The sequence below is a fragment of the Pipistrellus kuhlii genome, unplaced genomic scaffold, assembly GCF_014108245.1.
Source record: "Pipistrellus kuhlii isolate mPipKuh1 unplaced genomic scaffold, mPipKuh1.p scaffold_m20_p_1, whole genome shotgun sequence".
Lineage (NCBI taxonomy): Eukaryota > Metazoa > Chordata > Mammalia > Chiroptera > Vespertilionidae > Pipistrellus > Pipistrellus kuhlii.
Window position 1 is genome coordinate 53262290 of NW_023425404.1, and position 26924 is coordinate 53289213.

The window sequence follows — 26924 nt, forward strand, 5'->3', positions numbered from 1 at the left end:
ATCGGTCCTGACAACTCTACCTTAGAATCAGTTCTGACAACTACCTTGTTGCAAGACACCTTTTTTTGGAACATATGCTGAGAGGAATCCATCCTGTCCACTGCCTGCATTTTCTGAGAGACTCAAGGTGACAGTTGGTGGGGACCAAACCAGATTTCGGGGGAGGACCCCACTGAACTTTCTACCCCTACTTTAAAATTAAGGTTCAATCATTTGCATTTTCTTCTTAAGTAACAGTTAGAATTTTTTAAAAATATATTTTATTGATTTTTACAGAGAGGAAGGGAGAGAGATAGTTAGAAACATCTACGAGAGAGAATCATTGATCAGCTGCCTCCTGCACACTCCCTGCTGGGGATGTGCCCACAACCAAGGTACATGCCCTTGGCCGGAATCAAACCTGGGACCTTTCAGTCCACAGGCTGATGCTCTATCCACTGAGCCATACCAGTTTTGGCAACATTTAGAATCTTAAGAGTTTGTAGGTGTCTGCATATGCATGGACTTGCCATTATTATCCTATACAATAAAAGCCTAATATGCAAATTGACCAAACAGCCAACGACCAGTGGAACAACCCGTCGCTATGAAGTACACTGACCACAAGGGGGCAGATGCTCAACCAAGAGCTGCCCCCAGCTCACAGGCCCCAGGCCAGCCAAGGTGGGTGCCAGGGGGTTGGGGGGGAGAGGGGGCGGCAGCAGGACAGGGGGAGAGCCCCTGATCGCTCCCCGGTCGCCCAACAGATTAGCCCTGATTGCCAGCCAGGCCTAGGACCTTATCCAGGCATGAATTTCATGCATTGGGCCTCTAGTTATCTTATGATTTTTTAAAATATATTTTTATTGATTTCAGAGAGGAGGGAGAGGGATAGAAAGGTAGAAACATCAATAATAAGAGAAAACCATTGATCAGCAGCCTCCTGCATGCCCTCTACTGGGGAATGAGTCCACAACTCTGGCATATACTCTGAGTGGAGCCGTGACCTCCTGATTCGTAGGTGGATGCTCACTCACTGAGCCACACTGGCGGGCTGCAGATGAAAAGAATAGTATGAAATCACAAATTTGAATGCAGTCAATGGTCTCAATCATCTCAATTATTACCCATTTGAAGTTAAAATTGTCTTATTTTTGTTTTTTGGGAGCTTCAAAAGTTCGATCCTAAGTCTTTTGACATGATCACAGTACTCTGATCACTTCCTTGCTATCCAGTAAAACAAGATGTTCAGGCTGATCTTGATTATTTCCTACCCCAGACCTAGAATCAACCATTTCTCCAAGAAGCTCTGGTTTCTTTTAGTAGAAAATGATATTTCAAGACTACAATCTGAATACTATAGGCACTCATTGCTACTGGATTGGTTATTGTTTCTAGGCCTCTTCTGATGATATAGCTAGGATAGAGAGATTGGTTGATAGATTGATAGATCAGTCTATAAATAAAAATATAGTATCTCATGATACATATACTTTCAACTCAAAATCAGGACTACTAATTTGTTTTTGTTTAGAAATCTTAGGGCATTTTATTAGTCATGTATACTTTAGTAAGAATTAGCTAGATCTTTTCCAAATTGACAGGTGAAAACAAATTCCCAAGAAAGCTTAAGCAGAAAAGGGAGGCTTAGTATAAGAACACACAAAGTCCTTGCTCTGGTGGGTGTTGCTCAATGGTTAGAGTGTTGGCCTTATGCACCAAAGGGTCTCGGATTGATTGCCAGTCAAGGGTGTCCCTGGGTAGCACGTTTGATTTCCCACCTAGTGGGGCATGTGAGGGAGGCAACCAATCTATGTCTCTCTCTCTCACATCGATGTTTTTCTCTCCCTCTCCCCATCTCCCTTCCATTCTCTCTAAAAATCAATGGCAAAAATATCCTTGGGTGAGGATTAACAAAAATAAAACAAAAAGCCACACAGAGCCCAAGAGCAGAAATGCAGCCGGGCCCCAGGAAGGGAGTGGAACCTGGGATAAGAAAGTTGTCAGGGCCGAAACCGGCTTGGCTCAATGGATAGAGCGTTGGCCTGTGGACTGAAAGGTCCCGGGTTCGATTCTGGTCAAGGGCATGTACCTTGGTTGTGGGCACATCCCCAGTAGGGCGTGTGCAGGAGGCAGGTGATCAATGTTTCTAACTCTCTCTCCCTCTCCCTTCCGCTCTGTAAAAAAATCATGCAGTATGTATTTAAAAAAAGAAAAGGAAAGTTGTCAGGGATCAAAACAGCCCTTCTCTGTGGGGCAGCTTCTTGTTTTCCTTTCTCCAGATCTACTCCCTCCACTTCATCATGCATGTGGTTGGTAAAAGGTGTCCAAACACTCCAGCGGGCAGGCCTGTTCGTGTGTTCTAAGAATGACATTGGGAGTGGAGATGGGAGGCAAAGGGAAGGGCAATTCTCAGGCAAGAGGGACTCTCAATAAGTCGGAGTCGTGTCGTGCTGGGTGTGAGGACACGGAGGACCGGGCACACGGAAAGGCACCAGGCCTGTGCTAAGAATGCAGGACCACAGGGTTCCCACCTCACCGTCTGTGGTGATATCCCCAGTGGGCATATCCCCAGTGGGGGGTGTGCAAGAGGCAGCTGGTTGATGTTTCTCTCTCATCGATGTTTCTCTCTCATTGATGTTTCTAGCTCTCTATCCCTTTCCCTTCCTCTCTGTAAAAAAAATCAATAAAATGTATTTTAAAAATATATATCAAAAGTTGTTGAGGGTTCCTCAGAGACACAGAAGCAATAGGGCGCGCGCACGTGTGTGTGTGTGTGTGTGTGTGTGTGTGTGTGTGTGTGTGTATGTGTGTGTGTATATGTGTGTGTGTGTGTGTGTGTGTGTGTGTGTGTGTGTGTGTGTTCTAAGGAATTAGCTCAGACCATTACGGATGCTGAGAAGTTCCAAGATCTGCAGTTGGCAAGCGGGAGACACAGGAGAGTTGATGGTGAGTTCCATTTGAGACCCAGCAGGCTTGAGGCTCCAGCAGAGCGGACGCTGCGCTGTGAGTGTGGAGGCAGGGAAAGCCCAGTGTCCCAGCTCGGGCCGCCAGCAGGCGGAGTTCCCCTTCCCTCAGGAGTGAGGGTGTGTGTCAGCCTTTCTTTTCTAGCCAGCCCTTCAGCTAGTTGGACGAGGCCCTCCCGCATTAGGAAGAACACTCTGCTTTACTCAGTCTATTGATTCAACAGTTAATCTCATTTTTAAAGGCCCAGAGTAACGCTTGGCCAAATATCTGGGTGTCCTGTGGCTCAGGCAGGCTGACACATAAAATTAACATAAAAAAGGTAGAGGGTGGTAGCTGTGCAGCTTCGTGGCTGAGCATCAACCTGGGACCCAAGAGGTCACAAGTTCGATGCCCAGCCAGGGCACATGTCCGGCTCGATCACAAGAAGAGGGCATGCAGGTGGCAACCGGTTGGTGATTCTCTCATTGATGTTTCTACCCCTCTACCCCTCTTCCTTCTTCTCTCTCTAAAATCAATAAAAACGTATTTTTAAAAAATTTTGAGTAGAGGATGGGAAGACTTTTTGCTGCCCAGGAAATCAATATTCATTCATTTTGCCTGCTAGTTCACAAGGCCAGACTCAGTAATGGTGTTGGTAGTACTTTATATGATTGGCTATAGTTTATAGAGCATTACATATGCTATCCCATCTAAACCTTCAAACAAACTCTGTTCTACAGGTCCAGAAACTGCAGCTTTGAGAGGTGAAAGAATTTACCAGGATTACACAGGTAAGAAATGAAGCGGGAATTTGAATACAGATCTTGATTTCCAATTGTGAGCTCCTAACCACTATTCTAGATATCCTGGAAAGAACACGAGCTTACAAAGATACAAGGTGAGGTTTTCTACTCTGTGGCATACAGTTCAAATGAGTGATATTAACAGGATTCCAAGACTTATAATCTCCCTATATATACTTTGAAAAAAATAGATCTAAAATAGTACATAAGTTGTTTTTTTTTAAAAAAAAAAAAAAAACACCTGTTCTGAACAACTTTTAGTCTTGCTTATTATTTTTTAAAACATATTTTATTGATTTTTTACAGAGAGGAAGGAAGAAGGATAGAGAGTTAGAAGCATCGATGAGAGAGAATCTTGCACACCCCTCACTGGGGATGTGCCCGCAACCAAGGTACATGCCCTTGACTGAAATTGAACTTGGGACCTTTCAGTCTGCAGGCCAATGCTCTATCCACTGAGCCAAACCGGTTTCGGCTAGTCTTGCTTATTATTAATTAATTAATTAATTAATTAATAAAAAATCATCATCCAAGGACATGCTTAGAGAGAAGAAAGGAGAAAGAGAGAGAGAAACCTCAATCTGTATGTGTCCCAATCAGGGATTGAACCTGCAACCTGGGCCTGCGCCCTACCGGGGATTGAACAAGCAACCTGTTGGTGCACAGGATGATTGATACTCAACCAACTGAGCCATTCCAGCTGGCGCTTATTACTATTTAAAACTTCAGGAAGCTCATTTCTCCACTTCTAGAGTCAACAAATAATGGTATGTGAATTATAAGAGCTATGATAGTTAGAACTAGAGCAAGAGAAAAATAATTTTTGACACAATGTACTTACAGAAGAGTATACATAAAATATATGTACAGCTCAAAGAGTAATAAAATAAACACTCATATACCCACCACTCATCTTTGTGCCTGAATCATACCTATTAATTTGTACTTCTCCTAGAAATTAGAAGTGGATGGAAACATTTATTACATGTACTTATGTATAGGAGAGACTCAAAACCGCAAAGCTGATATAGGAGCTGGTGTGTGCCTCCAAGATACTAGTGGATTTAGAGGAAACTCAGACCCGTGAAAAAAGGGATTATGTAGTCAAATGAGTTTGGAAGAACAATACAAACCTTCCACTCAGGTCCACAAGACATAGTAACATTTCAGGGGAAAAAAGTGATCTTTTAAAATTCCGTGTAATTCTGGATTTCCTCCACACATTCGACCATCGAACTTTTCATGAGGCCTGTTACCTCCTGAATGCAACTTGCATTCCTCCAGGGACATACCAGAGTGGGCCTGGCCTGAGGTGAGCTCCCTCTAGAGACTGCAGCCCAGCGAGATGCTCTCCTGACCGGCGATGCAGTGACAGCACAGTCCGAACAGTAAAATACCTCTCCACTCCTGAGTAAAGAAGAGGTTCAAGAGGGAGGAGGGTCAAAGTCACAGCCACTCTCATCAAAGAGAGAGGAAGGGAGGGAGCCAACCAAATGGGCGGATTTGTTTTGCTGGTCCAAGGAAACATGGCCTTCAAGTTTGCAGTTCAGGTGGCGGTTTCCAGGAGGAAAAGGCTCCTTGGATTATGAAAAGTAAAGTGTACGGTCCTGTTAATTGACTTGTGTTTTAATCAGGAAGAGTGTCTTAGTCAGCTCAGGCCGCCCTCACAGAAACCATAGACTGGCAGCTTAAACCACACTCAGTCCTCACAGTTCTGGAGGCTGGGAGTCCACGATCAAGGTGCTGGTAGATTCGGTGTCTACTCAGAGCCCTTTTCCTGGGTTTCAGACAGCGGCCTTCTCACTGTGTGCTCCCGTGGTGGAGAGAAAGAGCTCTGGTCTCCTCCTCTTATAAAGACACGAATCCGCTGCAGTTGGTTGGGCTCAGTGGGTAGAGCGTCGGCCTTGAACTGAAGGGTCCTGGGTTCGATTCTGGTCAAGGGCGCATGCTGGGGTTGGGGCCCAATCCCCAGTGGAGGGCGTTCAGGAGGCAGCCAGTCAATGATTCTCTCTCATCATTGATGTTTCTCTCTCTCTTCCCTTCCTCTATGAAATCACATATATACATACTAATCCCATTACAGTGTCTCCACCTTCATGACCTCATCTGAACTTAATTGATTCCCAAAGGCCCACTTCCTAATACTGTTATATTGGGGATTCGGAGTTCAACATTTGAATTTTGAGGGGACACACTCAGTCCATAGAGGTCTCTAACAATGATTGCATTAACAATCGTTGTAAAAGATTTTTGTTCCAGCATGCGCTTAAGTGATTCCCAGCCGTGGTTGGGGCACGTGCGGGAGGCAACCAATCAATGTGTCTCTCACATCAATGTTTCTCTCTCTCTCTCTCTCTCTCTCTCTCTCTCTCTCTCTCTCTCTCTCTCTCTCTCTCTCTCCTTCTTACCCTTCTACCTCCCCTCTACTCTCTCTAAAAAAATCATTGGAAAAAAATATCCTCGAGTGAGGATAAAAAAAGAATGCAAACTGCTGAACACAATGTGTCAACACATGTAAAGCTATCCCCCAACCTGCCTAGACATCACCGGGGAACATGCACAGTAAGAGCTTCATCACAGACTCCCACACTAATATGATAAGAAGTGAACAATTACAAATGACACGAGTCCTGTCCCTGTGGGGCTTACAGTCTGAGATGATAGACCACCAGAGACCCAAACAGGAAAGACAGACAGGTTTTGAGGAAAAACAGGTATCTATTTTAGGACAAAACACACTAAAGTGATAACCATTTGATGGAATATTGCTTTCTAACTAATAAAGCCTGCACGGTACAGATTAAGACAGCAATATTTCCCCCAAAGTGTCAATAGTGGTAACTGAAAAAATTCAACAGCAGCCATACTAATTAACCATCAGGCTACATCTGTGTTCCATGCTCTCCTTTGGATGTGATGCCTATGTGTGACTCCACCGTATCACGACAAATCCATTGCCCATGGCCATCATGCTTACCTTTGTGGAATGTGTGATCAGGAACCCAATCTGCAGGCTCCTGGGAACCCTCAGATGGCTGAGCAGAGACCAAGTAAAAATGATTGGAGGCAGACACACATAATTCCAGGGGACTCTCAGCACCCCAAATGCCATCCAGGGATTCTGGGACCACTGGTCTACGAATGACATGATATTTTACAGAAATAGAAAAACTATACTAAAATTCATGTGGAATCACAAAGGATCCTGAGTAGCCACAATAATCTTGAGAAAGAAGAAGAAAGCTAAAATCATACTTCCTGATTTTAACACTTATAAAGTTAGAATAATCAAAACAGTATGGTACAGACATAAAGACAGCTATAGAGATCAATGCAACAAAAAAAAAGCCCAAACATAAGCCCTTGTGTATATAAGTAATTTTCAATAAGGGTGCAAAAGAATAAAGACAGATCCTTATCTTATGCCAACTACAAAAATTAACTAAAAAATGGATTAAAGATCTAAATCTAAGACTTGAAACTATTAGAAGAAAACCTAAGAGGAAAGCTCCCTAATATTGGAATAGACAATGATTTATTAGATACAACACCAAATAAAACATTAAGCTAAAGCAAAAATAACCCCCAAAAACAGACAAATGGGACTACATCAAACTTAAAAACTTCTGTGCCACTACAGAAACAACCAAAATACTAGAAAGGAAACATACGGAATAGGAGAAAATATTTACAAAGCACATATCTGATAAGCAGTTAATAACCAGCATATATAAAAAGCTTGTACAATTCAGGGAAAAAAATGTTTTAATGGGCAAAGGACTTGAATAGACATTTTTCTTTTTCTTTTTTTTAATATATTTTATTGATTTTTTACAGAGAGGAAGAGAGAGGGATAGAGAGTTAGAAACATCGATGAGCGAGAATCATCGATCAGCTACCTCTTGCACACCCCCCACTGGAGATGTGCCCGCAGCCAAGGTACATGCCCTTGACCGGAATTGAACCCGGGACCTTTCAGTCCGCAGGCTGACACTCTACCACTAAGCCAAACCGGTTTCAGCTGAATAGACATTTTTCCAAAGAAGACATACAAATGAACAACAAGCACATGAAAAGATGCTAAAATTCACTACCCATCAGAGAAATGCAAATCAAAATCACAATGAGATATACCCATTAGGATGACCACTATCAAAAAAGAAAAGAAGAGTTGGTAGCTGAAACCGGTTTGGCTCAGTGGTAGAGTGTCGGTCTGCGGACTGAAAGGTCCCGGGTTGATTCCATCAAGGGCATGTACATTGGTTGCGAGTACATCCCCGGTAGGGGGTGTGCAAGAGGCAGCTGGTCGATGTTTCTCTCTCATCGACGTTTCTGGCTTTCTATCTTTCTCCCTTCCTCTCTGTAAAAAATCAATAAAATATATTAAAAAAGAAAAAGAAAAAAAGAAGTGTTGGTGAGGATGTGGAGATACTGGAAGCCTTATACACTATTTATTTGTACCCCGATGTCTATTGTGGCATTAGTCACAAGAGCCAAAATGTGGAAAAACCTACATGTCCATCAACAAACAGGTGAATGAACAAACAAATTGTGGTATATACATGCAATGGAATATTATTTAGCCTTACTACAGGAATTCTGTCACACGCTACATCATGGATGAACCTTGAGGACATTATGCTAAGTAGATCCAGCCACAAAAAGACAAGTGCTACATGAGCCCACTTACATGACATATCTGTTTAAAGAAGTTCAGCCAAAACTGATTTGGCTCGGTGGATAGAGCGTTGGCCTGTGGACTGAAAGTTCCCGGGTTCGATTCCGGTCAAGGGCATGTCCCTTGGTTGCGGATACATCCCCAGTGTGAGGTATGCGAGAGGCAGTTGATCGATGTTTCTAACTCTCTATTCCTCTCTGTAAAAAGTCAATAAAATATATTTTTAAAAAGAAATAAAGAAGGTCAACCCGTGGAGTCAGAGAGTAGAATAGTGGTGGCTGGGCACTGGGGGACGGGAAGCAGGAGTTGGTTAATGGGCAGAGTTTCAGTCATGAAAGAGGAAAAAGTTCTGGAGATGTACTGTACAACAATGTGCATATAGTTAACAATATTGTACTGTGATCTTTAAAAAGGTCCAGAGGGTAAACTTATGGGTTTCATTTGTTTTGTTTTTATTTGTTTTTACCACACACCTACACAAAAGTACTCCTTGTCCGGGGGCCTCACCGGATGTGCTCTGAGTGATAGTCTCCAAGCAGAGTGCCCCAGCCACGTCCAGGGAGACTTAACTCCCCAAGTTCCTCCTAGAAAAGGAAATTAAAACTGAGCTTTCTGGGCACTTCAAGAGCCAGACCCATGGACAAGAAACCATCCCGACCTCAGAGTCAGGGCGACCCGGGGAGCTGAGCAAGGATAGGACAGCACAGCACAGGGTGCACACCGCTGGGCAGGGAGAAGGCAGTGCCAAGAGGGAGCTGCCCTGAGGGGGGACACGCACGGCCCAAGGCTGGCCCTCACCCCCCACAGGCTGTGAGCCGCCTGGAAACACAGAGTGAGGCCCCGGCGGTGGGGAGGGGCGACATGGCGGCTGGGACTCTCCTCCGAGAGGAAGCCTGAGTCCTGAGAGTGACATCGCCACATTGAATGGGGCTCAAAGTCCAACAGGCGCCACATGCCCACAGCTTTGCTAACACAGGGGTCCCCCTGGGCACTCCCAGCCTTCCTTCCCTGGCAGGGTGCCTCTTCACCTTTCTCACCTAAACTCCCAGGTTCCCACAAGCTGTGCAGCCAGGGGAGGGAGGGGCGGTGGCAGCTATGCTGGGGTCACCCCCTGACCCTGTCTCCCAGGCCCCCTTTTCTCCGACCTTCCAGTGAGCTGACAGCAGCCCCATCTGGCTCCCTTCTTTCCTCTAACATAGCTGGAGAGCCAAGCAGAGCACCTCGGGGCTCTTTCCTGTGGCTTCTCCTTCCCTGAGCCCTGCCTCGGCTGCCCGGTGTCCAGCTTCAGTAAGCGCACTCGCCCTGGCCACATGGCCCCTTTGGTTGGACCATCGTCCCATGCAGCAAGGGGTTCAATTCCCGGTCAGGGCCCATACCGAGGCTGCGAACTGATCCCTGGTTGGGGATGTAGAAGAGGCGACTGATCTATGTTTCTCTCTCACATCAATGTTCCTCTCTCTCTCTCTCTCTCTCTCTCTCTCTCTCTCTCTCTCTCTCTCTCTTTCCCCCTTCTCTCTCTCTTCCTCTCTCTCTAAAATCAATAAAAACATATTTAAATATTTTTTAAAATAAAACACTAACATTGGTAAATTGCTTGATATTTGTTCCTTAAGAGGGTAAACGTTAATTAAAGTTGAACCCTCTGACACTGTAGGTTTTCTTATTTCAGGCTTTGCTACAAAAAAGAAAAAACACACATATACTATTATACATATATAGCAAATATATAACAAATGATAGAACTCTAGAAAACATGACTTAAATGCTTTCTAGAGGAGAGTAGGAAAAAAAGGAAAATCTCATATATACCATATGTTCAACGTGGCCTGTCAGATGCTCCCCCACCCTCATGACTGGTGCTTACAACACAGGGAAGCCATGTCTGGAGAAGGTGAAGCGGTGTAGACAGCTCACTGGCATAAAAACACCCTTATTTCAGTCCTCACGATGTGAGAGGGACTGGATGAATAAGCAATCATACACGTCACATCTCCAGAGATTCCTAAGTAATTTTCTGTTTAATCGTGTATCTGGGAAACCTTTGAAATCAAGCCACTCTACAGCTTGAGGCCTTGACTCAGTCATTCCTCAGTGGGAAGGGGTAAGGAAGCCAGTGAAGGAGACACGGAGAGCGTCTCACGTCTCCGAGTCCAGCATCTCTCACCTCGGAGCAACACACTCCTTAAAGGAAAAGAGAACGCCCCCCGTCCACTTGTCATCCAAGCAAGTACAAGAAACGAAGCTAAATATGTTTATGCTAATAGTTACCATTCTTCTATGGAAACCAAAGCAAAATCACTGCGAAAAACAATCCATGTTAAAGTAATTAATGTTATGTGATAAATGATACTGTGTTGCTGCTCACCTGATTAGAGGTGAAGCACTGGACCTCAGGTTCTTTGAGTTCAGTCCACTTCCTCCAACTGACTGGTGGTTGGTTTTTTGTTTTTTTGGTTTTCTTTTTAATATATATATTTTATTGATTTTTTACAGAGAGGAAGGGAGAGAAATAGAGAGCTAGAAACGTCGATGAGAGAGAAACATCGACCAGCTGCCTCCTGCACACCCCCTACTGGGGATGTGCCCGCAACCCAGGTACATGCCCTTGACCGGAATCGAACCTGGGACCCCTCATTCCGCAGACCGACACTCAACCACTGAGCCAAACCGGTTTCGGCAGGTGGTTGCTTTTTGTACCATCATCGTTTACATATCTAATCTGTCTCTGTTCTAGTCAGAATGGGACAGTTCCGGTGAAGCTGCCTGGCACCGCCTCTGTTGTAAATGCAAACCTGGAAGCTGAGGCAGCAGGGCATTACCCCTTTGTAAGGTAGTCGCTCAAACCATCAGGAAGCCCAGCCCGTGCAGCTCAATGGTTGAGTGTCGACCTATGCACCAGAGGGTCACCATTTGGATTCCCTGTCAGGGCACATGCTAGGGTTGTCAGCGCAATCCCCAGTGGGGGGCCGTGCAGGAGGCAGCAGATCAATGTTGATGTTTCTCTCTCATCGATCGACGTTTCTATTTCTCTCTCCCCCCTCTCTCAAATTAATGAAAACATATGTTTAAAAAACCCCACAGCAGCCCTGGCCCATTTTCTCAGCAGTCAGAGCTTCAGCCTGCACTCAGAAAGGCTGCGAGTTCCACTTCCAGTCCAGGGCGTGCGCCTCAGCTGCAGCTCGATCCCCAGCACAGTAGGAGTGCATGTGGGAGGCAACCAATCGGTGTGTCTCTCTCACATCCATGTTCCTCTCTCCCTCTCCCTCCCTCTCTCTCTCTCTCCCTCTCTCCCTCTCTCTCTCCTCTCCCTCTCCCTCTCCCTCTCCCTCTCCCTCTCCCTCTCCCTCTCCCTCTCCCTCCCTCTCCCTCTCCCTCTCCCTCTCCCTCTCCTCTCTCTCTCTCTCTCTCTCTCTCTCTCTCTCTCTCTCTCTCTCTCTCTCTCTCTCTCTCTCTCCTTCCCCCTTCCCTTCCACTCTATCTAAAAGCAAAGGGGGAAAATAGTACACTTGTGCTAACTTCATCTCAAAGGGCCAGAGAAGTTCAGGAGGCAATTGTGCAGGTCTGAGAATTGTGCTTGAGGAGTAATAAAATGAATAAATCCACAGAATGTATGATAAGAAATAAAATAAAAGTAATGGGCCCTGGCCTTGGGACTGAAGGGTCCCGGGTTCAATTTGGTCAAGGGCATGTACCTTGGTTGTAGGCACATCCCCAGTGGGGAGTGTGCAGGAGGCAGCTAATCGATGTTTCTCTCTCATCGATGTTTCTAGCTCTCTATCCCTTACCCTTCTTCTCTGTAAAAAAATCAATAAAATATATATTTTTAAAATAAATAAAATAAAAGTAATGGGAAATATGCTCGGTGAGGATTTTAAAAAATCAAGTTTATATAGTGATTTGTTTAGGTTAGCATCAACACTGAACATTCAAATTAGAAGACTCGCCCAAATATACACTTGAGTCTTAGTTTAACAAAGACTTCCATGGTCTAACCCTGAGCCTCTTACTCTTTTTTGTACCACAGCTCCCTTTGGCTGCTTGGTGAGGCCTCAGGATAATTTTTTGCATTAAAAAAAAAAAATGCATAGGACTGCAAAGGAAACCAATTACATTATCATTTAGTTATCAAAATATTAAAAAGCAAAAATGTGCTATTGACATGTGCTTCTTTATGAACACATGAAGGATCTAGTGGTAGGCCTAGTAATTGTCATCATTTCTAAGGAGCTATTGGCATAACAACTGTAAAATGATATAAAAGTATCTCTATAGGTGACAAAGTCACCAATTTCACTATTTCATAAAACTATGGACTTACAGCATTTCACACACTTCAGAAGAGGTTAGTGAAAATGAAGAGTAACTTTCCCTCATGTTTACCAACTCCCTGAATTCTGTCCACGGACCCCCCCCCCTAAGGGGCCCTGAGGATCCATACAAGGACCTTGGCCTACATTCTACCCGGATAAGGGGGTTAACCGAATACATACACATTCCAGTTGACAAGGAGCCGCTCCCTCCTTCCCCAGGAGCACGGCGGGCCCCACACCCACCCTCCCGGCCAGCAGGCCTCTGAGCCTCTGTGATGCCACACCGCCAGCCAGGCTGCCCGGCACAGCGAGCTCTCCCCCAGCACCTCCTCCCCGCTTCTCTTCACAGATGCCTGCCAGCTGAGGGGCACGTCCTCCCGGTAGCAGTCAGGCACCCTCCCCGGAGGAGCCCTGATTCTGTGGTGCTTTGTGTGGGGGACAGACCCCAAAGGCTCTGCTCGCGCCCCCCGAGGAGGAAGGTCACTCCCAGAGCGCCTGGCTGTTGGTGACTGGTCAGGAGGAAGCAGCCAGCAGACTCCACAGCAAGAGACCCCCAGCCAGCCCCGCGGTTGCCCTCTGGCTGGGAAGGGCAGAAATACCCTGGGGTTGCTAGGCAACCGGACAGCATTCACCCACGATGGTCGCCAGAAAATGGTTATACCCTAGCAGCTTGTCTGTGTGTGTGTGTGCGTGCGTGTGTGTGTGTGTGTGTGTGTGCATGCGTGTGTGTGCGTGTGTGTGTGTGTGTGTGTGTGTGTGTGTGTGTGTGTGATGTGACGCGTCACTTCCCCTGGACGTCTAGAAAGGGGTGGAAAAAGTCAAATTTCTAAAACAGCCTAGAGGAGTGTTTGGGGTTCCGGCCAGGCTGACTATGGAGACGGGGCTCACTGCAGAGCATGTTGGAGGTGCCTCTGTCCTGAGAGAGCACTCTCCTTCCTGTGCCAGGTCCTGTCAGAATCTGCTCTCCACCCGTGGTCCAGGCACCGGAAGGGGCTGATAAACAAATCCATCCTACAGCCCCTGTGAGACCTCACAGCTGCTCCAGGCCGGGTGGGGCCTGGCCGGCCGAGGACCAGGCCCTGCATCCACTCTCCAGGCAGCCCCTCAGCGGCTGTGAGACAATCCGTTCTGAACCTCGGCCTCCATTTCTGCAGAATTTTACTAATCCATCAGGAAGTCACAAGGAGAATCACATATGCATGTCAACCTGAATCTAAGCATGAGGAAACCACCAGAAAATCCAAATTGAGGGACATTTTGCAAATAACTAATTTGAATTTCAGCTTCAAAACGTTGATGAGCCTCGCTGGTTTTGCTCAGTGGATAGAGCATCAGCCTGTGGACTGAAGGGTCCTGGGCTCGATTCCAGTCAAGGGTACATTTGCAGGCTCTATCCCTAGTCCTGGTCAGGGCACATGCAGGAGGCAACCAATTGATATATCTCTCTCACATCGATGTTTCTCTCTGTGTCTCTTTGCCTCCCTTCCACTCTCTCTAAAAATGAATGGGAAAAAAAATATCCTCAGGTGAGGATTTACAACCACAAAAAACCCACATTAGCCCTGACTGGTTTGGCTCAGTGTATAAAGTGTCAGCCTATAAACTGGAAGGTCCCAGGTTCGATTCCAGTCAAAGGCATGTATTGATACTTTGGTTGCAGGAACATCCCCGGGGGGGGGGGGGGGGGGGGGGGTGTGCAGGAGGCTGCTGATCGATGTTTCTAACTCTCTGTCCCTCTCCCTTCCTCTTTGTAAAAAAAAATCAATTACATTACACACACACACACACACACACACACACACATATATATATTTGAACCCACATTAATGGCATAAAAGACCAAATTCAGGGTGGGAGACTAGGATGAAAGAAGACTAAAAAGACATGAAAACTAAATAAGCATGATATTTTATTGGATTTTAAAATAAGAAGTTAAAAAACATTATCTGGACAATTGGGAAAATTTAAAAGTGAATTTACATAGTACTGTTACATTACTGTAAAATGTCTTAGGTTTGATTATAGTATTTGGTTACATAGCAGAATGCTTTTTCCTTGGGAGATATATGCTGAAATATTTTGGGGGTGAAGCATGACAAAATCTGCAATCTATTCTGAAATGGTTTAGAGAAATACATATACAGAGAGATCAAACAAATGTGGCAACATGTGAGCTGGTGAATCTAGGTCTACGGTGTTCGCTGTACTATTTTTACAGCTTTTATGTAGGTTTGCACATTCTCAAAATAAAAAATAGGAGGAAAGGTGTACAGACATCTCCCACAAAGGGGCAGTTAATAAATGACGGCTCCTTACTATGCTGTCTGACTTCTGCATCTCTGTGGGATGATTTCTTAAACCAAAAGAATGACTGTGGCACCCAGGAATGACTCTGCCATGGGCGGTGGCAAGACTCAGGCTGCTGGGGCCTGGCTGGGGCCTCCCCCGCTGCCTGGCCCCTCAGGGGGTGTGACCGTGCTCCCTGACACTGAGAGGGGCTCCTCTCACTCTGGGAGGAGGAGGTCTGGACCTGCCCAGCCCCGGTGATGGGCCATGTTCAGAGCCTGGTCTTCAGACTTCTCCACGTGGAAGGTAAGAAATTAGAGCTGGGAATGACACTTTTTTTTTTTCCTTTTTAAAATATATTTTTATTGATTTTTTACAGAGAGGAAGGGAGTGGGATAGAGAGTTAGAAACATAGGCAGAGAGAAACATCGATCAGCTGCCTCCTACACACCCCTCACTGGGCATGTGCCCGCAACCAAGGTACATGCCCTTGACCAGAATTGAACCCGGGACCTTTCAGTCGGCAGGCTGACGCTCTATCCACTGAGCCAGACTGGTTTCGGCGACACTTTTCTTAAACTTGTTGTCTCTTTAAATATAGATCCTATATAATAAAGTGGTAATATGCAAATTAACCCTCACACCCTCACAAGATGGCTGCCTATGACCAGGCCGGCAGGGGGGTTAGTGAGGGACCACCAAATGACTGGGCAAGCAGGCTGTGTGGGGTGACCAGGCCGGCAGGTAGGTGCAGTTGGGGGGTGACCAGGCCGGCAGGGGGGCAGTTCGGGGCAACCTGGCTGACAGCAGGGGGCAGTTAGGGGCAACGAGGCCAGCAGCAGGGGCAGTAGGGGTGACCAGCAAGCAGGCAGGTGAGCAATTAGGAGCCAGTGGTTCAGGATTGTGAGAGGGGAATCAGGCCTAAACTGGCAGTTGGGCATCCCCCAAGGGGTCCTGGATTGGAGAGGGTGCAGGCTGGGCTGAGGGGACCCTGTCCCCTCTCCTCCTCCCCAGTGCACACCGGGCCTCTAGTGTGTATATATATTTTATTTCAAAGAGAAAGGGAGAGGGAGAGAGAGATAAAAACATTAATGATGACAGAGAATCATTATCAAATTCACAACCTGGGCATGTGCCCTGACTGGGAATCCAACCAGGACCTCCTAGTTTAGGGGTGTCGAACTCAATCAGAGAAGGGGCCAAAATCTAAAATCCAGCCTAAATCGCGGGCCGAATGGTTTACTGAACAGTCATAAACTGTCATTGTGATGGAAACGCAGCGGAGTGCAGTGATGACAGCGCGGTGCGGGCCACATTGCAAGGCCTGGCGGGACGGATTTGGCCCGCGGGCCTTGTGTTTGACACATGTGTCCTAGTTCATAGGTCAACTCTTGACCACTGAGCCACACTGGCCAGACAAGGAAATGACACTTTTAATCCCAGGCATGGGGGAGGCAGCCCCCACTCCCCAGGAGACCAGCCTGTGTCCAGGCACCTGCTGCCAGTCGCACACAGCAGCCCCGATGAATCCCTGCTCTGTAATATTAACTTCCATTTATTGAGTGCCAGGCATATTTTGTGAGTCATTTCGAAACCTCACAATAACTCTTCAAGATGCTATTTTGTTCATTTCACTTGTGGGGAAACGGGCTCAGAAAGGCTTAGAGGCCCAGCTAGTGAGTGTCTGACCAAGACAGGGCGTGTCTGACCCCTGAACACTCAGCCAGTGCCGCTCTCTGGACTCCTTGTTCACTTTAACGCCGTATAAAGTGTTTTCCTCCTGTGGCCTGCAAGTCTCCATAACCTTAAAGGTATAATAGTAAAGGTGAGGAAACTGACACTTAGAGAAGGGAATTGCTTAAGATCATCAGAGGCTGGTGGTGGCAGGGTCTGAACTGGGATGCAGGAACCGGGTCACTCTGTATCCTTAATACCCCAAGGAGCTCCTTCCTAATAACCACTGGTGACTGAGACCCGCCCTGTAGGAAGCCTGGTGCATTAGGAACAAATGAGCTTGGCCCCCTTTTACCTCTGCTTTAGTCAGGGAAGCCATCTGGTTGCTAGAAGTTCTCCCTTTTCATAATCCCCAGGGTCACTCCTCAACACCCACTTTTTGTGGCCTCTGCCTCTCACCCAGCTCAGGCTCCATTCACAGCCTTCCCTCCTGGATCCCAGCAAGCCCAGGGCCCAGCCTGCTGGGCCACTTCCTCCGCCTGCCAGGCCTCTGCCACTGCCTCCAGAGTGGAGCATCTCCGTTCCTTCCAATCTCCTCCTTTAAAAAGCAAGAAGCTAACGACCAGCTGAAGCCGGTTTGGCTCAGTGAATAGAGCATCAGAATTTGGACTGAGCCAAAACCGGTTTGGCTCAGTGGATAGAGCGTCGGTCTGCGGACTGAAAGGTCCCAGGTTCGATTCCGGTCAAGGGCATGTACCTTGGTTGCAGGCACATCCCCGGTAGGGGGTGTGCAAGAGGCAGCTGATCGATGTTTCTCTCTCATCGACGTTTCTAGCTCTCTATCCCTCTCTCCTCCTCTCTGTAAAAAAGTCAATAAAATATATTAAAAAAAGGAAAAAAAGAATTTGGACTGAAAGATCCCAGGTTTGATTCAGGTCAAGGGAATGTACCTTGGTTGTGGGCATATCCCACTGGGGGTGTGCAGGAGGCAGCTGGTCGATGTTTCTCGCTCATTGATGTTTCTAGCTCTCTATCCCTCTCCCTTCCTCTCTGTAAAAAAATCAATAAAATATATATATATATTTTAAAGATGCTAACGACCAGATGTCCATGGTGAGTCCTGAGTTCTCTTCCTGCAGAAGCTGCTCCTCCTTTAGTCCCCTTGCTGCCATTTACTCATCCATCCACCCCCGTCTTCCCTCTGCCACCATCCACAGCCCCCTCACCCAGTCACCAGACCTCCCACTCACTCAGCCTTCACTGAGCATCACCTGTTACCAGCAGCGAAGATAAACAGGCCCGGCTCTTGCCGGTGGGAGACTCCCGGCCACAGGCAGAGGACGGACCCTCTGGTGAAGCTCCCCTGGGTGCGCAGCGCTGGGACCACGGGGCTCCGAGGAGGGAGGCTGACTGGCCAGGGCTGAGCTGTGGCTGCTGCTACTTTCTTTTTAAGTCATAACCTGTGGATATTTATTTTTTTATTGATGAGAGAGAGAGAGAGAGAGAGAGAGAGAGAGAGAGAGAGAGAGAGAGAGAGAGAGAGGGAGGGAGGGAGGGAGAGAGAGAGAGAGAGGGGAGAGAGAAGAAGAGGGGTGGAGGGAGAAGGGAGAGTGAGAAGGCGAGAGGAGAGAGAGGGAGAGAGAGTGGAGAGAGAGAGGGACGAGAGAGAGGGGAAAGAGGGAGAGAGGCAGAGGAGAGAGAGAGGGAGAGAGCGGGAGAAGAGAGAGAGGAGAGGAGAGGGAGAGAGAGGGGAGAGAGAGAGAGATAGGTGGAGCGAGAGAGAGAGAGAGAGAGAGAGAGAGAGAGAGAGGTGAGAGAGAGAGAAACATCCATCAATTGCCTCCTATACGCACCCCCTGGGGATTGGATCCGTGTATGTGGGACAACACTCCAGCCAGCTGAGTCCCCTTTCTTGTCCTATTCCTCCTCTGTGCCCATTGCTCCCCAGTCCTCTGTCTATTTATTTGTGTGTTATATGTGGGTGCTTGGGCTTAGAGAGATGTCAGTGAACAAAAATGAGAGAGTCCTCCCCAAAAGTTGCTGGCTTTTTCCTCCGGGTTTCCTGCTTTAGTTAAACCGGCTCTCTTCCATCAGAGCAGCTCTCTTTATCACTAGACACTTCACCCAGACACAAGACCCCTCCCACCAGGGACCGGCCTGCCACTGTACCCCACAGCTTCTGCGGCAGAGCTTCTCGTTGGGGGGTGTCCGGTTGTCAGTTGTCAGCTAACCCCCAAAATGTTTAGCTTCTCAACCGGAAAGCTTGGCCCGTTTCCCCTCCCCCCCCAGCCAGTTCCACCGATCCTGGCCTGCCTCCAGGCCTCCTCCAGACAGCCTGTGCCTTCACTCAGGGGCAGCCTCAGGTCCAGTGGCCATAATTCCTCTGCTCTGGAGGCCTCTCTGGACACCGTGCTCTGGCTCTTGGGACTCTGCTGCCCTGGGGCACTGGCAGGGCCCCGGGGGCAGCTCCGTCTCTCAGGGCCGAGGACAGAGAATGATCCAGTGGATTCCCGCTGGGCTGCTGGGAGCTGAATGTTTGGTTCCGTCCAGCTGCACACTGTGGACACGCACAGGCCTGGGGAAGACACCGAGCCGGTGGCAGCAGTTCCGAGCTTGTGAAGGCCCCAGGCTCCCTGTCCGCCAAGCACCACCTCCCGGCTGAGGCTGACTCAGCTCTCTGACCTGGGTCCTGGGTCCCCTCACAACCGCACAGTCAGGACTGATGCTGTGATTCTCTTTGTCTCTTTGGGACTCCTCTGCCAACTGGTCCAGAACCGGGATGTAATAAGCTCAAAAGTTCACCATGAGGCCAGGCTGACGAGGTGGCTCAGTGGTTGAGGGTCAACCTATGAACCAGGAAGTCACAAGTTCGATTACTGTTGCTGCTCAATCCCCAGTGGGGGGCATGCAGGAGACAGCCAATCAATTATTCTCTTTCATTATTGATGTTTCTCTCTCCCTTCCTCTCTGAAAATCAATAAATATATATAAATATAATTATATATATATATTTCTTTATTGATTTCTGAGAGGAAGGAAGAGGGAGAGAGATAGAAACATCAATGATAAGAGAGAATCATTGATTGACCAGGGACGTGCCCCTGGCCAGAATCGAACCAGGGACCCTTCAGTCTGCAGGCCAACGCTCTATCCACTGAGCCAAACCAGCCAGGGACTGTTTATGTTTTGGTTTGTTTTGTTTTTGTTTTAAAGCTCAGGAGGGGGATGCTATAGAAGACCTGGTGCTCTGGGCAGTGGGTCCTTGGAAGCTCCCTTTAGGGAGACTTGGCTTCCCTCTCGGGCTGCCCTGGAGTTTATGTAAGTGACCAGCTTGGGAGGAGGCCTGGACTGTATCCCTTGGGAGGTCTGGGGTTTCGGCACCTCTGGGTGAGTCTGCTGAGCCCAGGAAAGATGGAGGCTAGGCGAAGGTGATCATCAATATCTGCCTAGTGAATGACAAAGGCACAAACCAAGGATAATCGAAACCTGCAGGGAGTGGGTAGCTGCAGAGGAAATACCCTGAAAATGACAGTATGGGCCTTTGGGCATGGTGACGGCACACGTGCTCCACCCAAGGTCCCACCATTAAACCAAGGTGGGAAGAGTTACGTTCAGGACCCCCCAGACTTTTTAGCGGTTCTTACCAGGGCAACAGCTGTTTTCTGGTTGTTGACCAGGTCATATGCCAACGGAACTTAAGGGGACAAATGCCCGTAAGTCAGAGTGACCAAGCTGGGCCTGTATAGTGGCCATGGAGGTGCTGAGTTCACATCTTCCTTCAGGAAAACCTGCTGTGAGAAGGTTAATTGGCTGATAGTCTGCAGCTGCTGCTATAACATTCTCTCTTCTCTCTCCCCCACCCCACCCCACCCCCATCTGCCTCCTATTTGTGTCCCCCTTCCCATTTCTGCTCGAGGGAGGGTTCCTCCAATAGGTGCCTTTGCCTGGGATTCCCATTGGTCTTGCAGACACCTCCTTAGAGCTACACTGTAATCTGAGACTCTTCCCCACACAATTTTCCCTCCCATCTCTCCTTTCACAGGTATCAGGCTCTCCCAGCCCCACGCTCCCTTCCCCTTTATCCTGGACAGCTGTTTCTCCTATAAATCTCTCGCACGTCTCATTCTGCCTTATATCCGCCTCTCAGAGGACCTGAGCTGAAAGTCCAGCACATTCAGGATCTGGGCCCAGTACTACTCAGGGTGGGCAAATCTAGAAAATTTTATAATAACTGGAGAGTTCTGTGGGCAGAATCGCTTGTGGAGCAGTGAAAAGAAGGGCTGGGAATGGACGCAGAAATCAGAGAAAATGAGCACAATGCTTGTCAGCAAGTGCAATGAGCTGGATAATTTATGATGCACTTACAAAGGAGCAAACATGAGAGGGAGCTGGGTTTTAATCCCAACCCCTTCATGTCTTTGGGCAAGTCACTGAGGCTTAATTTCCTCATCTATAAAGTGGAAATAATTTTGCTTACCTTGCTGGGTTGTTGTTAGAATGAAGAGGATACATGTAAAGCACTTACCAGCATGCCTGGCACAGGTGCTCTGATTTCAGAGTAGCTATTGTTGAATATTATTATTTAACTTCAGACAGAGAAAGAATGTCTTTCCTCTTCCTTGTGTATTTGAAGCCAGACTGGGGCTAGTTCAATATTAAACGCACTGGATCTGCCCTAGCTGGTTTGGCTCAGTGGGTAGAGCGTCGGCTTTCAGACTGAAGGGTCCCAGGTTCGATTCTGGTCAAGGGCACGTGACCCGGCTGTGGGCTCGATCCCCACTGGGGGGTGTGCAGGAGGCAGCCAATCAATGATTATCCCTCATCATTGATGTTTCTATCTCTTCCTCTCCCTTCCTCTCCGAAATCAATAAAACTTCATATTTAAAAAAAAGCATTGGACCCATCCTGGGAGAAGGCCAGGAGGCGTGGCCCCCTCTGGTGATGAGCCCCTGGGGAAGGTGAGGGTTTTGTGTTCACCCAGGGGAGGGTCAGCTGCTCCACTCAGATCTTACTTCCTGTACAGCAAGCATGTCAAACTCACAGGCTAACACGGGCCAAAGAACATGCCTGCTGTACAGGGTGCATGTGGTGGGAGCCGCCTGGAGGCAGAGAACAGAGGTGTGAGAAGAAAAGGGAGAGGAAACGATCTCAGAATTTAAGGTGAGATGGTTTCTGGGCAGCAGTAACATCCAGGGTGGAAAATGGACCAGGGTTGGAGCCTGAAAGCAGAGTCAGGGCCCAGACCAGGGAGGCCAGGCCCCTGCCAGCCCCTCCCCTTCCCTTTGTTCACCTCCCTCCACCGGTGAGGGACGTGAAATAATGGCCAGTCCCCCTGTGTCCAGAGGACTGGGTGGTAGGGAATGGAGTCAGTTATGAAGGGACCCTTGTTCTCAGAGACAGCGGTGGAGAGCTTGACTCCTTGTGGGGATGAGAGTTGACTCAATGCAAAGGGAGAATCCCAAGGAGACACAGTCCAGGGGTCCAGTCCTGAGAATGCCCCTGCCCCACCCCTGGCAACCCAGAGCTTGCCAGCCCTCATGCCCCCAGCTCTGGCCTAGGCGCCAATATAAAGCAGGCTGCACTCCGGCCAGCTGGATCCCACATCTCTGCCAGCTCCTCCGTATTTTCCTAAAAGGAGCGGGAGATGACAAATTGATTTCCTCAGGGGCTGGCTCTAGAGGGGAAAATGACAATAGGTGGCCATTTGGCTCAGCAGTCCCCCTCATCTTCTTACCTCCTCCCTCCTCCCACACCACAGGTGGCCAACACTGGCTGTCGGGAGGCCACCCCTTAGTGCCTGAGGAGAGTGTTCAATAAGCCAAACAAATCCAGGACTTCATCTGTCTCTGCTCCTTCAGGGAGGGGACTGGAAATGTCAGGTGGGCTAAACTGAATTCTTTGCAAATGAAGGAATGAGAACTGAGGGAGAATGTGTACACATGCCCGAAAATATGGCATCCCTACTGCCCTTCATCATCTTCTTCTTCTTCTTTTAAAAATATATATTTTATTGATTTTTTACAGAGAGGAAGGGAGAGGGATAGAGAGTTAGAAACATCGACGAGAAAGACACCGATTCAGCTGCCTCCTGCACACCTCTTACTGGGGATGTGCCCGCAACCAAGGTACATGCCCTTGACCGGAATTGAACCTGGGACCTTTCAGTCTGAAGGCCGACGCTCTGTCCACTGAGCCAAACCGGTTAGGGTTGCCCTTCATCTTCTTAACCTCTGTATTCATTCCTTCTTCCCTCAACCCCCTCCTTTCACAATCTCCATCTCTCTCTCTCCTCTGGCTCCCAATCTGGGAGCTCCCAGCCCTGGGTGGACTTTGGGCAGGACACTGACCCTCTCTGTGCCAGTGTCCATGTCTCTAAAGCCCAGGGCCGCTGTGAAGATGGAGATGAAGTAAGCCCAGCAGCTGGCCCAGCATCCTCTGGGTGCTGAGTGGCTGCTGTCGGCCTGAGGCGGCAGTTCCCAGCCAAAGAGGAAGAAGGTGGGGCAGAGTGCGGGAGGGGCCGTGAGGGGCAGAAAGCTCAGAGGACTGACTGGAAAGCACAGGAAGTGAACCCAAAGGTCAAAGGGCTCTACCCAGAGGCAGCTCTGATCGCCAGCGCTGGGTGGACACAGTATCCTGGCTTCTCCCCATCCCCACAGGCCGCAAAGGGATCCGATATTCAACTCCCACCTCAAAGAGCAGCCACCGACCCATGAGCTGGGATGGGCCCTTGGACTCATTTGTTTTCATTAATCCTCACAGCGATGGATGTAACAAAGGTGTTATTATTCCCACAAGACAGTGGAGTGTGTGGAGGCTCAGAGAGGCGGTTAGGTGGCTGGCTCCAAGTGCAGTGCTCTCTGTCCTGTAGCGAGACAGACACCTTTGTTCTGCTGAGCCATATACATGCGTATTGTAGGCCAGTCCCTGGGCTAGGTTCTGGGGACGAGGCAGACATGGTCTCAGCTTCACACGATTCAGTCTCAGTGGGGAGACTGACAAGTAACTGGGCCGTGACAACAGAGCATGGGAAGCGCTCTCTGAGGTGAAGTCCCCGAGTCCAGGGGGCCCTGAAGAGCAGCACCTGACCAGACCAGAGATCAGATAAGGCAGGTCAGGCCTCCTGTGAGTCATGGCCGAGAAGCAGGAGTGTCCGAAGAAGCCCCCTTCCCCAACTTCTCCTCCAAAGCCAGGCCAAGAGCAAGGCTAGCTCTCCAGCCTCCCACATCGCCCACCACTTCCTCGGGACCTAAGTCAGCCTCCTGGCCTTCCTTGTAATTCTCAAGACCAGGAATATAGTGATCTCCCCTTGCTCACAAAACAATCCCCCTTTTCATCTGGGGGCATCCTTAGTGAAGAACTATTCCTGCCATAGACACCCACCTCCTTCTTCAGGGAATAAGCCACGGGGGGTGGGGGAGGGGGGTGTCATTCCTAACGGGGTGGCACGCCGGAAGCTGAGTCTGTGATCGGGGATGGCCTGTGGGGAGCTCTCATATTCTCCCTGGTATGGCAGTGGCCCACTAGTCTGTCCCAAACAAGTTACAGTTTGTCTTCCTTTCTGTACCTGCAAGCTCCCTCTCCTGCCCTGGGGAGATGGACATTTGGGAGATCTGCTCGATGCCCAGAAGCTCAGAAGGAGAATCAGAGATGTTGACTTCGTGTACAAAACATCTTTAATAAAAATGCAGCTATTAGAAAAACAAAGCCTTCACAAGGCTTCTATCAAAAAGTACAAATTTTAAATAAATGTGTCAGAAAAGTGGCAGCCAGATACACCAGCCACAGTCACAGACTTGGGGGAAGAGAGGAGGTGCCCAGAGCCCCCCGAAGAGGCCGGGCACAGAGTTCTTTGGACGCCTGCAGGGCCGGGGCCTGGAGCTCCCAGGCAAGAGCCCTAACTCAGTGTTCCTTTCCTTGGAAAGAACAGAAAGATCATAGCAAGTGTAGGAAACTGAGCCTGAAGCAGAAAGGCACAGAGTTATTTGTAAGGCATGACTGCTAACTCGAGGATGAACGGGTGACAGAGCCACAGGGCCCCCCGCGGGCTCTGGCTGTGCTCCTGATGGGTGCCACCTCTGGGTTTAGCCACAGGGTAAGGTGGGCCCAGTGCCCAATCCGTGCAGTCAGTCTACAGAACACATGTGCTACTTCACTGGCAAACTGGTATCTGGCTCTGCCAGGACAAGAAAGAGCATACTGGCCCCCAAGAAATCTTCCCAATGGGAAAGCACCAGGCCTCCTGTCCAACCCTGTCCTCCGAGCCACATTGGGCACTCGCCCTGGATTAAAAAAAAACTTCCAAGGGCAGTCCCTGCCATCCAGATATCTGGAGAAGCTCCAGGCTCAGAGCCAGGATTTCTCTGAGTGGCAGGCACAAGAAGCTGGCATCGTCAAAACCAGTCTCCAACAGCTGCTGGCCCACACCCACGGTCACTGGTGACAGGCCTCCCGAGTGACATTGGGCAGTGGGTAGGCGAAGAGGGAGAAGTCCAGGATATACTTGGGCAGCAAATCCTGCAGCAGGGACCGCGGGGCGCTGCACAGGTGGTAGTGCAGACTTTCGCGGCTGGCAGGCCGGTACCAGGCCTGGCGGGCCGGGAATCGGACGTGGGGTGGTGCCCGCACCCACTCCAGCACCTGGTTGGCATCGGCCTCCAGCCTCTCATAGGAGCCTACGAAGTCATAGCGCACTGCGCAAGGCTGGCACAGGTGGTACACGGGCATCCAGTGCTCATTCATGCGCTCAGGGTCCTCGTCCACCAGGTACCGCAGGAATTCGGGGAAGGTGACGTCGTCCCCCGCAGGGCTGGGCCCGGCGCCCGGCCGGTACCTCCTCACGATCTCGGCGCCGTAGCGCTGCTGGTACTCGCGGATCTCGCCGAACTTGTTGCGGTAGGCGGACAGGAGGCGTTCCGCGGGGTCCCGCACGAACAGGAACTTGAAGTAGTGCTGCAGGCGGTAGCGGGCCTCCTCGGGCCGCAGGTCGGCCAGGAACACCAGGTCGCTGCGGTGGTCCATCTTGAGGCGGGCGTCCACGCTGTCCAGGGCGCCGGCCAGCACCTTGAGCACGCGCTTCCAGTTGGAGCAGGCCACCTTGGGCACGTAGCAGTAGAGGAAGCGGTAGCGGTCGCTGACGAGGACGTGGCGCAGCAGGGTGCGCCGCTGGCCCACCGGCAGGTCCCAGGGGTCGCGGGGCATGCCAGGCTGCCCGCACACCGCCCGCAGGGTCCGGTTCCGGACGTCCTGCCTCACCTGCGAGTCCGCGTCGCCGGCGTCCAGGGCCGGCGGCCCGGGCCGGGCGGCGCCTTCGCGGCCGGGCGGGTGCAGGGGCAGCGGCTTCATCTCGGCCAGGATGCCCCGCTCGATCATGAGCAGCAGCCCGCTGGAGGCCACGATCACCGCGAACATCAGCATGGACGGCAGCAGCAGCGGCGGCGCCCCCGGCCCGGCCCGGGCCCGGCCCAGAGGGGCCCGCCTCAGCGCCCGGCCCGGGGGCTCGCCGCCGTTCGGGGCCGCCAGCGGGGTCAGCGGGCGGGGGAACATGGTGCTGCGGAGCTGGGGGCCTGCGCGACCGGCCGATCCCGGGCCGCGGGTCCGGGAAACGGGGTGCAGCGGCTGGGAGCGGGCGCCGGCGGTGTGGGGCCGCCGCGCGGGCTGGGGTTGGGGCTGGGGTCCGGGAGCGGGGCGCGGACCCGGGACCGGGGCGCGCGGAGGCGGCCGGCTCCCCGGTGGAGGCGCCGAGGCGGGCGGGCGGCGGGCGGGCGCGGGGAGAGGACGGGCCGGATGTCCCGCCCGGCAGCTCCCCGGCCCCCGGTGACACGGCGCGGGGCGGGCCCAGCCGGAGGCGGGGAGAGGGCGGACTCCCCTGCTGGGAGCGGGCCGGGAGGGCGGGAGGACCCCTGCCCGAGAGAGGGCGCCTAGTGCGGGGCGCCCTGGGCCTCCAGGCTTCGGGGACAAAAACTGCCGAGGTCCCGAAGGCAAAAGATATCCAGGCCCCGGCGAGTGCCTGCAGGGAGCGGGACAGAGAGGACCTGCACTCTACACCGGCCACACACTCTGGCCTGGCCTTCTCGCAGCTGGAGGAGCCCCCACCCCCACCCCACTCTCCTGCCAGCGCCAAACTTTTGAGAGACCCGTTTCTAGCTTGAAGCAGAGTCCCCAGGATACTCCCCCTGTCCTGGCCACTCCGCTGACCAGGGGCTCCTCTCCATGGGGACCCTTAAATTTAACCACCTGGCCGATGAGTGT

General features: G+C 50.1%; 1 protein-coding gene across 1 annotated transcript; it reads right to left on the minus strand.

The window, feature by feature from the left end:
- Nucleotides 1–24334: 24334 nt before the first annotated feature.
- On the minus strand, nucleotides 24335–26404 carry CHST14 (carbohydrate sulfotransferase 14). Its single transcript, XM_036446055.2, has one exon. It carries the CDS (start codon nucleotides 26217–26219, stop codon nucleotides 25107–25109), a length of 1113 nt encoding a protein of 370 aa, XP_036301948.1. The 5' UTR covers nucleotides 26220–26404; the 3' UTR covers nucleotides 24335–25106.
- Between the last annotated feature and the right edge of the window lie 520 nt (nucleotides 26405–26924).

Coding starts and splice junctions, on each gene's coding strand:
- CHST14 (XM_036446055.2), bottom strand. CDS start 26,219: ATGTTCCCCCGCCCGCTGACCCCGCTGGCGGCCCCGAACGGCGGCGAG.